A 10,200-nucleotide genomic window follows, 5' to 3' on the forward strand; every position below is an offset into this window, starting at 1 on the left:
AGAAGGGAGGGAGAAGGAGAGGGAGAAGTTCAGCTCGAGCTAACCTCGACGCCCTTCCTTTTGTTACCTTCGATCACTTGGAACACCTTGAAGAAAGTTCGAACACTCACTGCTGCAAATTTGTGCGCCTCGTTCCGAGTATATACGACAGCCAAAGGCACAAAAGCGTCCAGCAGGAGGAGGGAGAGGGGAGAGGGAGGAGATGATGGACGTTTAAAAACAGAGAAGCGAGCTCAGTCGAAATCGACGACGAGAACGCGTTCTTCAAGGCTGAAACCACATACATGAAGACGATCAAAACGGATCACACAAAAAACGGGAGAGAGAGAGGGAGAGGCAAAGAGAGCGGTACAAAAGAGGAAGAAAAAAAAAACGCGGGAACGAGCGAGCATGGTCGAGTCGACGCGACGACAACTTTGCGAGAAAACAAAAAAAAAAAACGAGCTGAAGAAGGGAAGAAAAAGCATGCGAAGCGTGTGTGTGAAGCAAGGGTTTGAAGGTGGCCTAATCCTCCTTCGTGGTAGGTTCGTTAGGCGCTCCAGGGATGAGTTCCGAGAGTCTTCTCGCTCGAGGGGAAGCGTGTCGGTTGGGTGAAGGCGAGTGCCGAGGGTGGGCTCGAGCTGTTCCTCCGTTGAGGTTGGACGAGGGTTGCATTTCGATTTCCTCGGATGACTGTGAATGAAGAGGAGGAGGACGGGTTAGCGTGTACAGTTCGAAAGAAGGAAAGAGGAAACCCAAAGACTGACCACTCCTCCAACCCCCCTCCCTCGACTCCTACTCCTCAACCTCAACGTCTCCTCCTTTCCCGCTCCCGCCGCTCCGTTCCCTTCCACGTTCACTCCCAACCCGTTCCCATTCCCGTTCCCGTTCCCAAGGCCGTTCAATCGACCGTGACCCTTCCCTTCCTCATCGCTCCCACTCCCCACTTCGATGATCGTTCTCTCCTTGGACCAGTACCTCTCCCTCCCTCGTCCCTTCTCCTCCTCGTCGAGATCGTGCGTCCGAGATCGGAGGGAGGCGGGCCGGGCGAGGGTGTTGTTTTGGGTGTGGGTGTGGGCGTCGAGAGGGGAGAAGGTCGATTCGAGATCACGTCTGATTGAAGAAGAGAGAGAGGTCAGCTGGGAGGAAAAGGAAAGAGGGTATAAAAGAGACGAACCTGAGAGACACGTAATCCTGAATGTACTCTCCGTGCTCGACTTCCTGTGAGGGGTAAGTAAGAAAAGAGAGAGAGATTGCGAGCCGTCAGTGGAAGGTCTGACGAAGGGAAGAGGACGAAAGAAAGAGAGGCGACGAACATCCATTCCAACGATCTCAGCCTCATCGGTAGAACGGAAGTGAAGTCCAGGGATGTGATCGATGACTACAAGGAACAAAAGCCGAGGCGAGTCAGTTCATCGCTCGACCCTGGACGAAGCGGAAGGGAAGAGAGACGCGTCCTCGTCGTCGACGAAGTAGACTCACCAAACATGATCGCAAGCGTAACAGTGAAGGTCCAAACTAATCCGACCATGACCCAGGCGACTTGGAGACCGAGCTGTCGGAAGTTTCCATCGAGCCAACCTGTGAAAACCGAAACTCGAGGTCAGACGAGGTCGGAAAAGGGGAGAGGAAGAGCAGGAAACGCCGAACGAACCTCCAGGAATGACAGCGTAGGCATCGTTGTTGGCGACGGAAGCTTGAGCGAAGATACCGGTGAGGAGGGTTCCGATGACTCCGGACAGGGCGTGACCTGCGATGGGCAAGGGAGAGGAAGGGGAGGAGTGAGCGTCGAGAATCGAGAACGAAGAAAAGGGTTCCTTCGTTCGAGTTGCAGGCGAACTCACAAGCGAAAATATCGAGAGGATCATCAACCCGCATGACACTGAGCACCGAGTAGGATAGCAGGAGAGAAGAACAGAGTCAGCGTCGAAGCGAAGAAAGAAACCGAGACGCGTCGTCGTCGTCGTCGCCTCGAGCAAACTCACTTCTTCAACCTAGTAGCACTGTTGGAAGCAGCCGACGAAGCAACTCCGATCAACAAAGCAGCGGGACCTCCCACGAACCCAGCCGCTGGGGTGATAGCGACGAGACCTGAAAGTCGTTCCAACAAACCAACAACCTTCGACGATCAGCCAACGAAACGCAAACGGGCTCTTCTTCTCAACGCAAAGTAGAGATGCGAGGATAGGGGAGGGGGACACGACTCACCACAAATCGCACCCGTGCAGAACCCGATCGGGGACCACTTCTTCTCGAGTCTGAAATCGAGGAGCATCCAGGTGATTCCTCCACTGGCTCCGGCGAGGTTGGTGGTGAAGATGGCCATGGCTGCTCGAAGGTTGGCGGCGAAGGTGGAGCCTCCGTTGAATCCTAAAGGGAAGAAGAGGAATGTGTGAGTCGAGGAGAGAGAGGAAGTGGGCGAGGGACGACAAGAACGAGACCAAAAAAAGAGACGAGACGAACCGAGCCATCCGACCCAGAGGAACACTGTACCGAGGACAACGTGAGAGATCTGATCACATCAAAGAGCAGAAGGGAAAAGGGAGTCAGCGAGAAGAAAGACGAGGATCGATTGGACGCGTCGAAGTCGAAGTCGAACTCACGTTGTGAGGCTTGAAAAGCGTCTCGTTCTGCAAGTATCCTCGTCGATGTCCGATGTAGTACGAGTAGGCAAGTCCAGCGGTTCCGGAAGCGATCTCAATGGGCACTCCTCCAGCGTAGCTGCGAGAAAGAAAGAGAACAAGCCAAGACGCAAGAAAGTGAAATCGAACGGTCAGCTCGAAAGAAGGGCAAACGAGAACGAAAACGAGAGGAGGCGTGTACGAACTCGAGAACACCCCACTTGAAAGCCCAGCCGTTGGCGGACCAGATCCAATGAGCGAGAGGATCGTAGACGAGCGTGGTCCAGCAGAAGGTGAAGACCATGGCAGGGAGGAATCGAGACCTCTCGGCTGCTGCTCCGAGAATGATGGCTGGGACGAGGGAGGCGAACATGGATTGGTAGATGGCGAAGACCTGTGGTTGTGAGAAGAACGAACGATGGCGGTGGTGAGAAAAGGAGAGGAAAAAAAACGAGGGAGGAAGGTCGCGACTCCTCGAAGAGAACGATCCCGAACTCACCAACTCAGGGATCTTGTTGTTAGCCTCAGGAATGGGAAGCTCCAGGACTCCCATGAACCCAAAGTTTCGAAGGTTTCCCCAGAAGGAACCTCCCGTTTTGGAGAAGGTGAGGGAGTCTGGCGAAAACGGAAGAGGGAACGAGGACGAACGTTGGTTTGAATCAGTTTCCGACGTTCGTCGAGCGATGAGAAAGGCATAAGGGTGAGAGAGAGATGTGAGACTCACATCCCCAGAAGAACCACTGGAAGGAAACGACGGCGAGAGCTGCGATGGTGATGAAGAGCGAGGAGAGGGCGTTTTTACGTCTGACGAGACCAGAGTAGAGGAAACCGAGGCTGTAGAAGTGAACGAAAGGAGGAGAGGTGAGAGAGTCAGAGAGGGGTTGATAGAGATGTGATGGGTGTGAGGTGGGAGGCGATGCGATAGGGAAAAGGTGCCGAGGGGTGATGGGAGCAAGGGAGGTAGTGGAGCGAGGAGTCGATGGGCTGAAAGGAAGGAAAGCAAAGCAAAGCGACGAACCCAGGAACTGTTGCGACCGACGAAAGAACGAAAAAGCTCAGTCAGCGCGATGTATACAAGCTCGTTCGTAGATTGCGAGAGGAGTGATCGGGGCGGGCTCAGAGCGAAAAAAGGTAGCCCAGATCGACAAGAAACGTCGAATTCGTGGTGAGCTCGTCTTTCCCAAAACTCAGCCCCCCCTCTTCTCTCCTTCCCCTCCCAAGCCCTGGACCCCCCCTTTGCTCCTGCTGGGATTTTTTTCAAGAAGAGCAAGAAGGCTGCTGCTATCCTCGAGACTGAATCGTTTAAGAAACGATCCCTGTCCTTCCCTTATCTGGGATTTTCTGAGTCCCTCCGACCGTTCCCCTCCTCCTCCTCCTTCCCGCCTGACCGTGAACTGAGAGAGAGAGAGCAGAGAGAGACTCACTCATGAGCCACACGAGAGCCGAGCACATCATGACCCAGCAGAGATCTCCAGGATCGTACGAGGCGACGGTTCCATCCTCAGCTGTAGCGATCAGGTCCTGTAGAGAGAGAGGGAAGAGAGAAAGGGAGCAAGAGAAGCCGATGTGAGTTGTTGGATTCTTGGTGGGTTATCGATTGGATATCGATAGGATGCGAAGGAGCGAGAGAGAGAAAAGCTGGTGCTGGAAACGTACGGTTCCTCCCGAGTTGATGGTTCCAGTGCTGCCATCGATAACACCGCTGAGAGAGAGAGAGAGAAGCAGAGGTCAGAGAGCGGACGAGGACGGGGACGGGGAGGGACGAGGTCGAGCTCTGGAAATCTCGTTTCCTTCTCTTCTTCTAGGAGGACGTACTAAGTCAAGTTGACCATCGCCGTAAAAGGAGAGAGGAGGGACTGTAGTAGAAGAAGAGAAGGAGAGGGGGTGTAGAGAGAAGAGAAGGAGGAAAAAGGAGGGTGTCGTGGTTGAAGGGAAGGGAGGGAAGGAGAGAAAGAAAGAAGGAAGCTGATTTAGGGGCTCCCAGTCCGTCCAAGGAGAAAGTCGAGTCAGGACACAAGTGAGAAGATTTTCGGACTCCGAGTTGTGTGCAAGTAAGAAGATCTACATATAAACTCGGGACTCGTGTGAAAATTTCTTTCACATTTGGAGCGACTTGAGCTGCAGCGGGACGACGAGCCTAGGCCCTCCTCTCCTCTGACTTCGAAACGTCACCTTTCTCCCTCTCAACACCCATCCACGCCCTCTTCTCGGTAACCAAGAAAGGCTTTTCTCACCTCGTCGTCGTCAAGGAAAGGGATGGACTATCGCCAACTCAAAGCGGCTGCTGCTACGTCGGGTTCCTCAGCTGTTCAGGAGGCGGCGAGGAAGGTCAAGGAGAAGGAGTTGAAGCTCAGGCAGGAGAGGGACAAGGTGAGTAGATCTTTCGAGGCCTCGGAGGCAGATTGGGATAGAGATGTCCTCATTGGTGTAGAGAAGGCTGTGCTCTTCTAAAGGATGTCTCTCGCTTCGACGGTCCCTCTCTCTCTCTTGAATCGATCGAGCTGACGAGCTCTCTTGCTCCTTCCCCTTCTCCTTCCTCGCTCTCGCTCTCCCTTCTTCTTTCCCAGGCTGAACAACGTCAGAAGGAGGTTGCTCTGAAGGATCGTGAACTTCGTGAACGTCGTGAGAAGGAGGATCAGATTCAGAAGGAACGGAAACTAGAGAGGGAACGAATCGCAAAGGAAGCTTCAGCAAAGGTCAGCTCGACCCTTTCCTCCTTCCTCCTTCCTCCCTCCTCTCCTCCTCTCCTCCTCGTGCTGACTCTCCTGCTCGTACATATCTATATATGTATACATACATTCCAGCTCGCCACCGCCAAACCCCTCTCCATCGCTAAAACAGCCTTCGCCAAACCCAAATCCTCCTCCTCCTCCTCCTCCTCTCGTCCCTCGCACGCTTCTTCCTCCTCCTCTCGCGAAACCATGACCCGAGAAGAACTCCGAGCTCTCAAACACGCTCAAACCTTCTCCGGTCCATCTTCCTCGATCAACTCTCGACCTTCTTCGCTCACCACGAAATCAGGACTCATCAAGAAACACACCATCACCTCGTCGTCGTCGTCGCGTTCGTCGGGAGTGAAGGGACAGTTGAACAAGCAGATTGGAGACGAAGGCATGAGGATGTTGAATCAGGAGAAGAGGGATAGGAGAACCGTCGATGAGGTCGAAAGGGAACTCCACGAGAGGAGGAAGGAGAGGGAGGTGGAAGCGAAAGGGGTGGATTGGTTCGGGAAGGGGAAGGGGAAGGAGAAGAGCACGTCCAGTTCAAGTTCGAGACCCGTCGCGTCGTCGTCGTCTTCTTCAGCTGCACCGTCTTCCTCCCAACATCGCTCCTCTACAGCTACCAACGGCAACGGATCACCTTCCAAACCCTCTTCTACCTCCTCATCCTCCAAACCAACCCACTACCCCTCCTCCTCCTCCTCCCAACATCGACCCGTCCTCCCCACCTCCTCCAAAACCCACAAACCCTCCCCTCTCACAGCCTCAACGCTAGCAGCCAAACGTCGGAGAGAAGCGGATCGAGACTTGTCCTCTTCCGAACTGGACTCGGATGGATCGGAGGATTCGAGGAGGAGCAGGGGGAAGAGCTCGAAGAAGAAGCGAGGTGAAGGAGGAGGAACGAGGAACGAGGACGTGGTGAGGAAAGCGGTTTGGGAAGCTATGGGGATGGATCGGAACAAGTGAGTTTGAACATAGATACCGTCGTTTCGCACTCATCTCTCTCTCTCCGCGTTTCTGTTTGCGTCGTCGTTCTCAGCACTCAATCCACCCTCCCTTCTCTCTTCACCCTCTTCTCCTTCCCAGATACTCCTCCCGCGACGTCTACTCGGACTCGGACTCTTCCTCGGGCGGGATGGAAGCCAACTACGAGGACGAGGCGAGGGAGGAACGTCGGAGTGCGGCGATCGCGAGGAGGGAGGACGAGGAGGCGTTGAAGGAGGAGAACAGGAAGAGGAGGGAGAAGGAGGGGAGGAGGAAGGGAGGGAAGTGAATTTGAAGGGGTTTGGGAGGGTGGTGCGGGTTGGGAGGAAAGGGAGGGGAGAGTTGATGGGTTTCAGAGAGTTGGGGGATCGATGCCTTTGCCCTTTGCTTTGCCTTACATCTTGCTCGTTTACATGTATGCAAAGATCACTTGACGATCCTATGCATCTGAAAAAAACAGTCCGATCCCGACGAGACTGGGAGCGAGGGAACTAGTCTAGGGAGAGAGATGGACGCGTTCGAACTCGTTCGTCCGCGTCGAAGATTCCTTCTTGCCTCCCTTTCTTTCTTTCTTTCTCGGAGCGCTTCCCGCCAAAGGAAGCAGGCTGCTCGCTTCTATACATCTCTTGGAGGAGGTCGCTCTCCTCCTCGTCTCCCTATCGCTGTTCTCGTGCTCTCGTCCTCTCCTCTCGTCCTCTCCCTACTCTTGAGCCTTCTCTCCCTCGCACAACCCAAGACCAAAGAAACAAACACTCATCGTAAACGCCCTTCCCACTCCCCACTCCCCACTCCCTACTCCTTCTTCCCCTGTTCCGCCTCCCTGCCCTCCTTCTGAGCCTCCTCCACCTCCGCTGGGATCTCCTCCGGGATGACGCCCTCCTTGATCAACAGCGTCTCGAGCTCTCCCGACGAGTGCATCGAGAGGAGGATGTCGCAGCCTCCGACAAACTCGCCAGAGAGGTAGATTTGAGGGATCGTGGGCCAGTCACTGTTTGTGCGTTGGGAGGAAAGAGGTCAGGGATTTGGTTTCGAAGAGACGATGGAGAGTAGAATGGGAGCGATCGAAAGAAAAAGGAGAGAGCATCGAGGGAAGGAAGGATGGAAGGTCGAGCTTCGACGAGATTTGAGGCTCGATCTCAATTCTCAAAGGGCGAGGGAGGGAAGGAGAGAGCTCAAGCTGACCGACCAACCCGACCCGAGCTCAACAGTTCCTCCCTCCCTGCCTTTATCCCTCCTGCTACAACCCCATTACAAGCTCGTCCCCTCGAGTCTTCTACGAGCTAAACTGCTCGATCCCTCCCAAAAAAAAGGAACCTCGTTCGAGCTCAAAAGCCCACCACGCTCCGACTCCTCCCTTCTCCTCCCTTCTCCTCCCACCACCTCTCTCTTCCATCTCCGCCCCTTAAAACAAACCGCCGAAGGTACCACTAACCTGTACTCCTTAATCCCCTCCCTCAGCTCCGCATCGTCCAAACAGTTGTACGTCTTCATCTTGTCCTCCGGAACTCCGTGAACGCCGAGGATCTGAATGACGGCTCGAGAGAAACCACATTGAGGAGCGGCGGGAGTTCCCTTCATGAAGACCACAAGAGGGTGGGAGGCGACGGCCTGGGAGCGTCGGTAGAGAGAGAGAGAGAGAGAGAGAGAGAGAGAGAGCGGGAGTGGAAAAGGGGGAGAGGAGAGGAAGGAAGAGAGGGAGGGAGGGAGGAGAAGGTCAGCTTGGACGATTTCCCGATTCTCGATCCTCGAGAGAGAGAGAGACCTCAGAGAAGCGAGAGAAACCAGAGTATATGCGCGCCCAAACGTACCTGATCAATAATAGCCTTGGAAGATGAACTGAGAGATCTGGAAGCGAGGAAGGAGGACAGGGGAGTGGTGGAAGAAGAGATAGGGAGAGCGAATCGGGGAGTGGTCTTTCGTTCGCAAGAGAGAGCAAGGTCAGCGTTCGTTTCCATACGAGAAGATCGTACAAGTGGAAGGTCGAAGAGAGATGTACCCACAGCTGCACGACGAAGAAGAGATCGGGCGAACATCGTTGGTAGAAAAAAGGGTGAATGGAAGTTGGGAGCAAGACCAGAAACGAAGAGCGAATCGAAGTCCAAAACGCTCCAGAGTCCAGAGGAGGAGGTCGACCCTCAACCGCATCATCACTTCCCCCTTTCCCTTCTTTTATAACTCTACATCAACATGGTAGGTCTCCTCCCCTTCTTGCCTTCTATATACGCTCACGAGGCTCACTCTTCTTCTTTTGTTCCGCTTCCCAGGCCGCTCAACAATCCGCTGGAATAGCTACCCTTCTCGAGGTTCGTCTCCTCCTTCTCCTCCTTCCCCTCTCCTCTTCCGCTGACCTCGTTATACTTGTTCGTGTTTTGATCTAGGCTGAGAAGGAAGCTTCCAAAGTCGTCCAGGTCGCTCGACAATGTACGTTCATCTCTATCTTGACGAAAGGGAGGGAGCAGGGAGGAATACAGAAGGTGGAAGGAAGGAAGCTCGCATCTCGTCGCTCTCCTCCGGTCTGACCCTTTCTTCGTTCGTTTTGGGATGGCAGACCGAACTCAGAAGTTGAAGGATGCTCGATCTGAGGCTGCCAAGGAGATTGAGACCTACAAGGCCAAGAAGGAGGAGGAGTTCAAGCAGTACGAGAAGGAGGTAAGTGGGATTCGAACGTTCGATGGAGAGGAGGGAGGGAGGGAGGGAGGGAGGGAGGGGTTTGGGACGGACGAGACGAGACGAGGTAGGGCAGGAAGGAAGGAGAGAAGTGGAGTGTAGGCGCTCTCTTCTTCTCGCACAATTCTGATGCTACATGAGGAGAAGAGAGAGCAGCAACTCTTCTCGACCCGTCGTGTGCGATGAGCTCGCTCCCTCCTCCTCCTCCCTCCTTCCCTCTTCCCTTCCCTCTCCCAACCCACCCCTTCTCCTCCCTCCCACTCTCTCTTTCCACCCGACTGACCATCTTGCCCTACTCTCTCTGCAGCACGCCGGATCTTCAACCTCCTCCCAATCCACCATCGACACTTCCACTGAGTGCGTCCCAGCCCTCCTTTCCCTTCCTTTCCTCCCTCTCTCCTACCACTGACCTCCCATCCCGCCTTCTTCCTCCTTCACTCTTCCTCTCGTCGCTCGCTCCCACCCACTTCGTCTTGGCTCACTCGCGTTCTCATCGCTTCGCTTCACTCGCTCGCAGACAATCCCTCTCCACCCTCCGTTCCTCCTTCTCGACCAACCGACCCTCGGTCGTTCAGAAACTGCTCGATCGAGTCGTGCTCGTCAAGCCGGAACTGCATAGGAACTTGACCAAGTTGGAGGCTTAGGGGTCGAGGCTGGACTTTAGGGAGAACTGGGTTGGGAAGAGAGGAGCCCAGAAGGAGTGGGATTTGGGGAGGGTTTGGGAGGAGGAGGGACGAGAGAGGTTTTGGATTGATGGAGGTTCTTCGTTTTGCTGAGGGTGGTGGGAGGTCGGAAAGGGAAAGAAAGGGAGGGGAGAGGAAAGGAGAGGGCAAGGAGCAAGGAGAGAGAGCGCGTCGAGTCGAGCTGAGCTTCGCTCGCAGGGAGGACGAAGCTCGGGAGCTGGTAGGGCGAGGCTGGGGAAGTAGTATACAGAGTATATATCTTAAAAGAGTGTAACGAGGAGTGTCCGAGCAGAAGGAGAAGAAGGAACCTGAACGGTCCCGATCAAGAAAGTGCGGCGGTCAGCGCTCTGCTTCCTCGACGGCCTCGACGGCCTCGAACTTGAGATTAGGGAGGGTTGAATCGAAACTGACTATCCGCCTAGACATTTGATGGAACTAGTCAAACTGCAAAAACTCAGGAAGAAGGGAAGAAAGTTTAGTGGTCGAGCCGAATCTCTGACGCGTCGAGAACGAGACGGACGAACGAACCTTGAGCTCGTCTGCAAC

At 54.6% G+C, this 10,200-nt stretch overlaps 4 protein-coding genes across 4 annotated transcripts; 2 read left to right on the forward strand and 2 right to left on the reverse strand.

Annotated features, from left to right (window-relative positions):
* Positions 1–166: 166 nt before the first annotated feature.
* BDY24DRAFT_396597 (ammonium transporter) lies at positions 167–4,529 on the reverse strand. The gene is made up of 18 exons (XM_076641462.1): positions 4,416–4,529; positions 4,257–4,302; positions 4,025–4,121; positions 3,619–3,625; positions 3,325–3,434; positions 3,100–3,215; positions 2,807–2,994; positions 2,583–2,700; positions 2,443–2,491; positions 2,188–2,349; positions 1,965–2,070; positions 1,824–1,861; positions 1,634–1,729; positions 1,462–1,560; positions 1,296–1,360; positions 1,157–1,200; positions 747–1,092; positions 167–672 (listed from the first exon to the last, which is right to left on the reverse strand). Exons 1-18 carry the CDS (start codon positions 4,430–4,432, stop codon positions 505–507), a joined length of 1,872 nt encoding a protein of 623 aa, XP_076494544.1. The 5' UTR covers positions 4,433–4,529; the 3' UTR covers positions 167–504.
* Positions 4,530–4,780: 251 nt separating this feature from the next.
* On the forward strand, positions 4,781–6,593 carry BDY24DRAFT_435939 (uncharacterized protein; the record flags this gene model as incomplete). The annotated part of the gene is made up of 4 exons (XM_076644201.1): positions 4,781–4,970; positions 5,168–5,296; positions 5,405–6,282; positions 6,407–6,593. Exons 1-4 carry the CDS (start codon positions 4,857–4,859, stop codon positions 6,591–6,593), a joined length of 1,308 nt encoding a protein of 435 aa, XP_076494545.1. The 5' UTR covers positions 4,781–4,856.
* Positions 6,594–7,150: 557 nt separating this feature from the next.
* Positions 7,151–7,912, reverse strand: GRX5 (monothiol glutaredoxin GRX5; the record flags this gene model as incomplete). The annotated part of the gene is made up of 2 exons (XM_076637050.1): positions 7,151–7,292; positions 7,737–7,912. Coding segments are annotated over 2 exons (318 nt in total), but the record flags the coding sequence as incomplete, so codon positions are not given.
* A 492-nt stretch (positions 7,913–8,404) lies between these two features.
* VMA10 (H(+)-transporting V1 sector ATPase subunit G) lies at positions 8,405–9,849 on the forward strand. The gene is made up of 6 exons (XM_076636054.1): positions 8,405–8,494; positions 8,569–8,607; positions 8,683–8,725; positions 8,853–8,953; positions 9,279–9,328; positions 9,489–9,849. Exons 1-6 carry the CDS (start codon positions 8,492–8,494, stop codon positions 9,613–9,615), a joined length of 363 nt encoding a protein of 120 aa, XP_076494547.1. The 5' UTR covers positions 8,405–8,491; the 3' UTR covers positions 9,616–9,849.
* The last annotated feature ends 351 nt before the right edge of the window (positions 9,850–10,200 follow it).

Source organism: Mrakia frigida (assembly GCF_051309035.1).
Source record: "Mrakia frigida strain ATCC 22029 unplaced genomic scaffold BDY24scaffold_26, whole genome shotgun sequence".
Lineage (NCBI taxonomy): Eukaryota > Fungi > Basidiomycota > Tremellomycetes > Cystofilobasidiales > Mrakiaceae > Mrakia > Mrakia frigida.

What these genes read in the sequence shown, in the direction of transcription:
- BDY24DRAFT_396597 (XM_076641462.1), bottom strand. An exon ending in TCCTCTCGATATTTTCGCTT is followed by an intron (nt 1,730 to 1,823) that starts GTGAGTTCGCCT and finishes TGCCCATCGCAG; the next exon opens with GTCACGCCCTGTCCGGAGTC. An exon ending in CTACGCTGTCATTCCTGGAG is followed by an intron (nt 1,561 to 1,633) that starts GTTCGTTCGGCG and finishes CGGTTTTCACAG; the next exon opens with GTTGGCTCGATGGAAACTTC.
- VMA10 (XM_076636054.1), top strand. An exon ending in CGTCCAGGTCGCTCGACAAT is followed by an intron (nt 8,726 to 8,852) that starts GTACGTTCATCT and finishes TTGGGATGGCAG; the next exon opens with ACCGAACTCAGAAGTTGAAG. An exon ending in ACCATCGACACTTCCACTGA is followed by an intron (nt 9,329 to 9,488) that starts GTGCGTCCCAGC and finishes ACTCGCTCGCAG; the next exon opens with ACAATCCCTCTCCACCCTCC.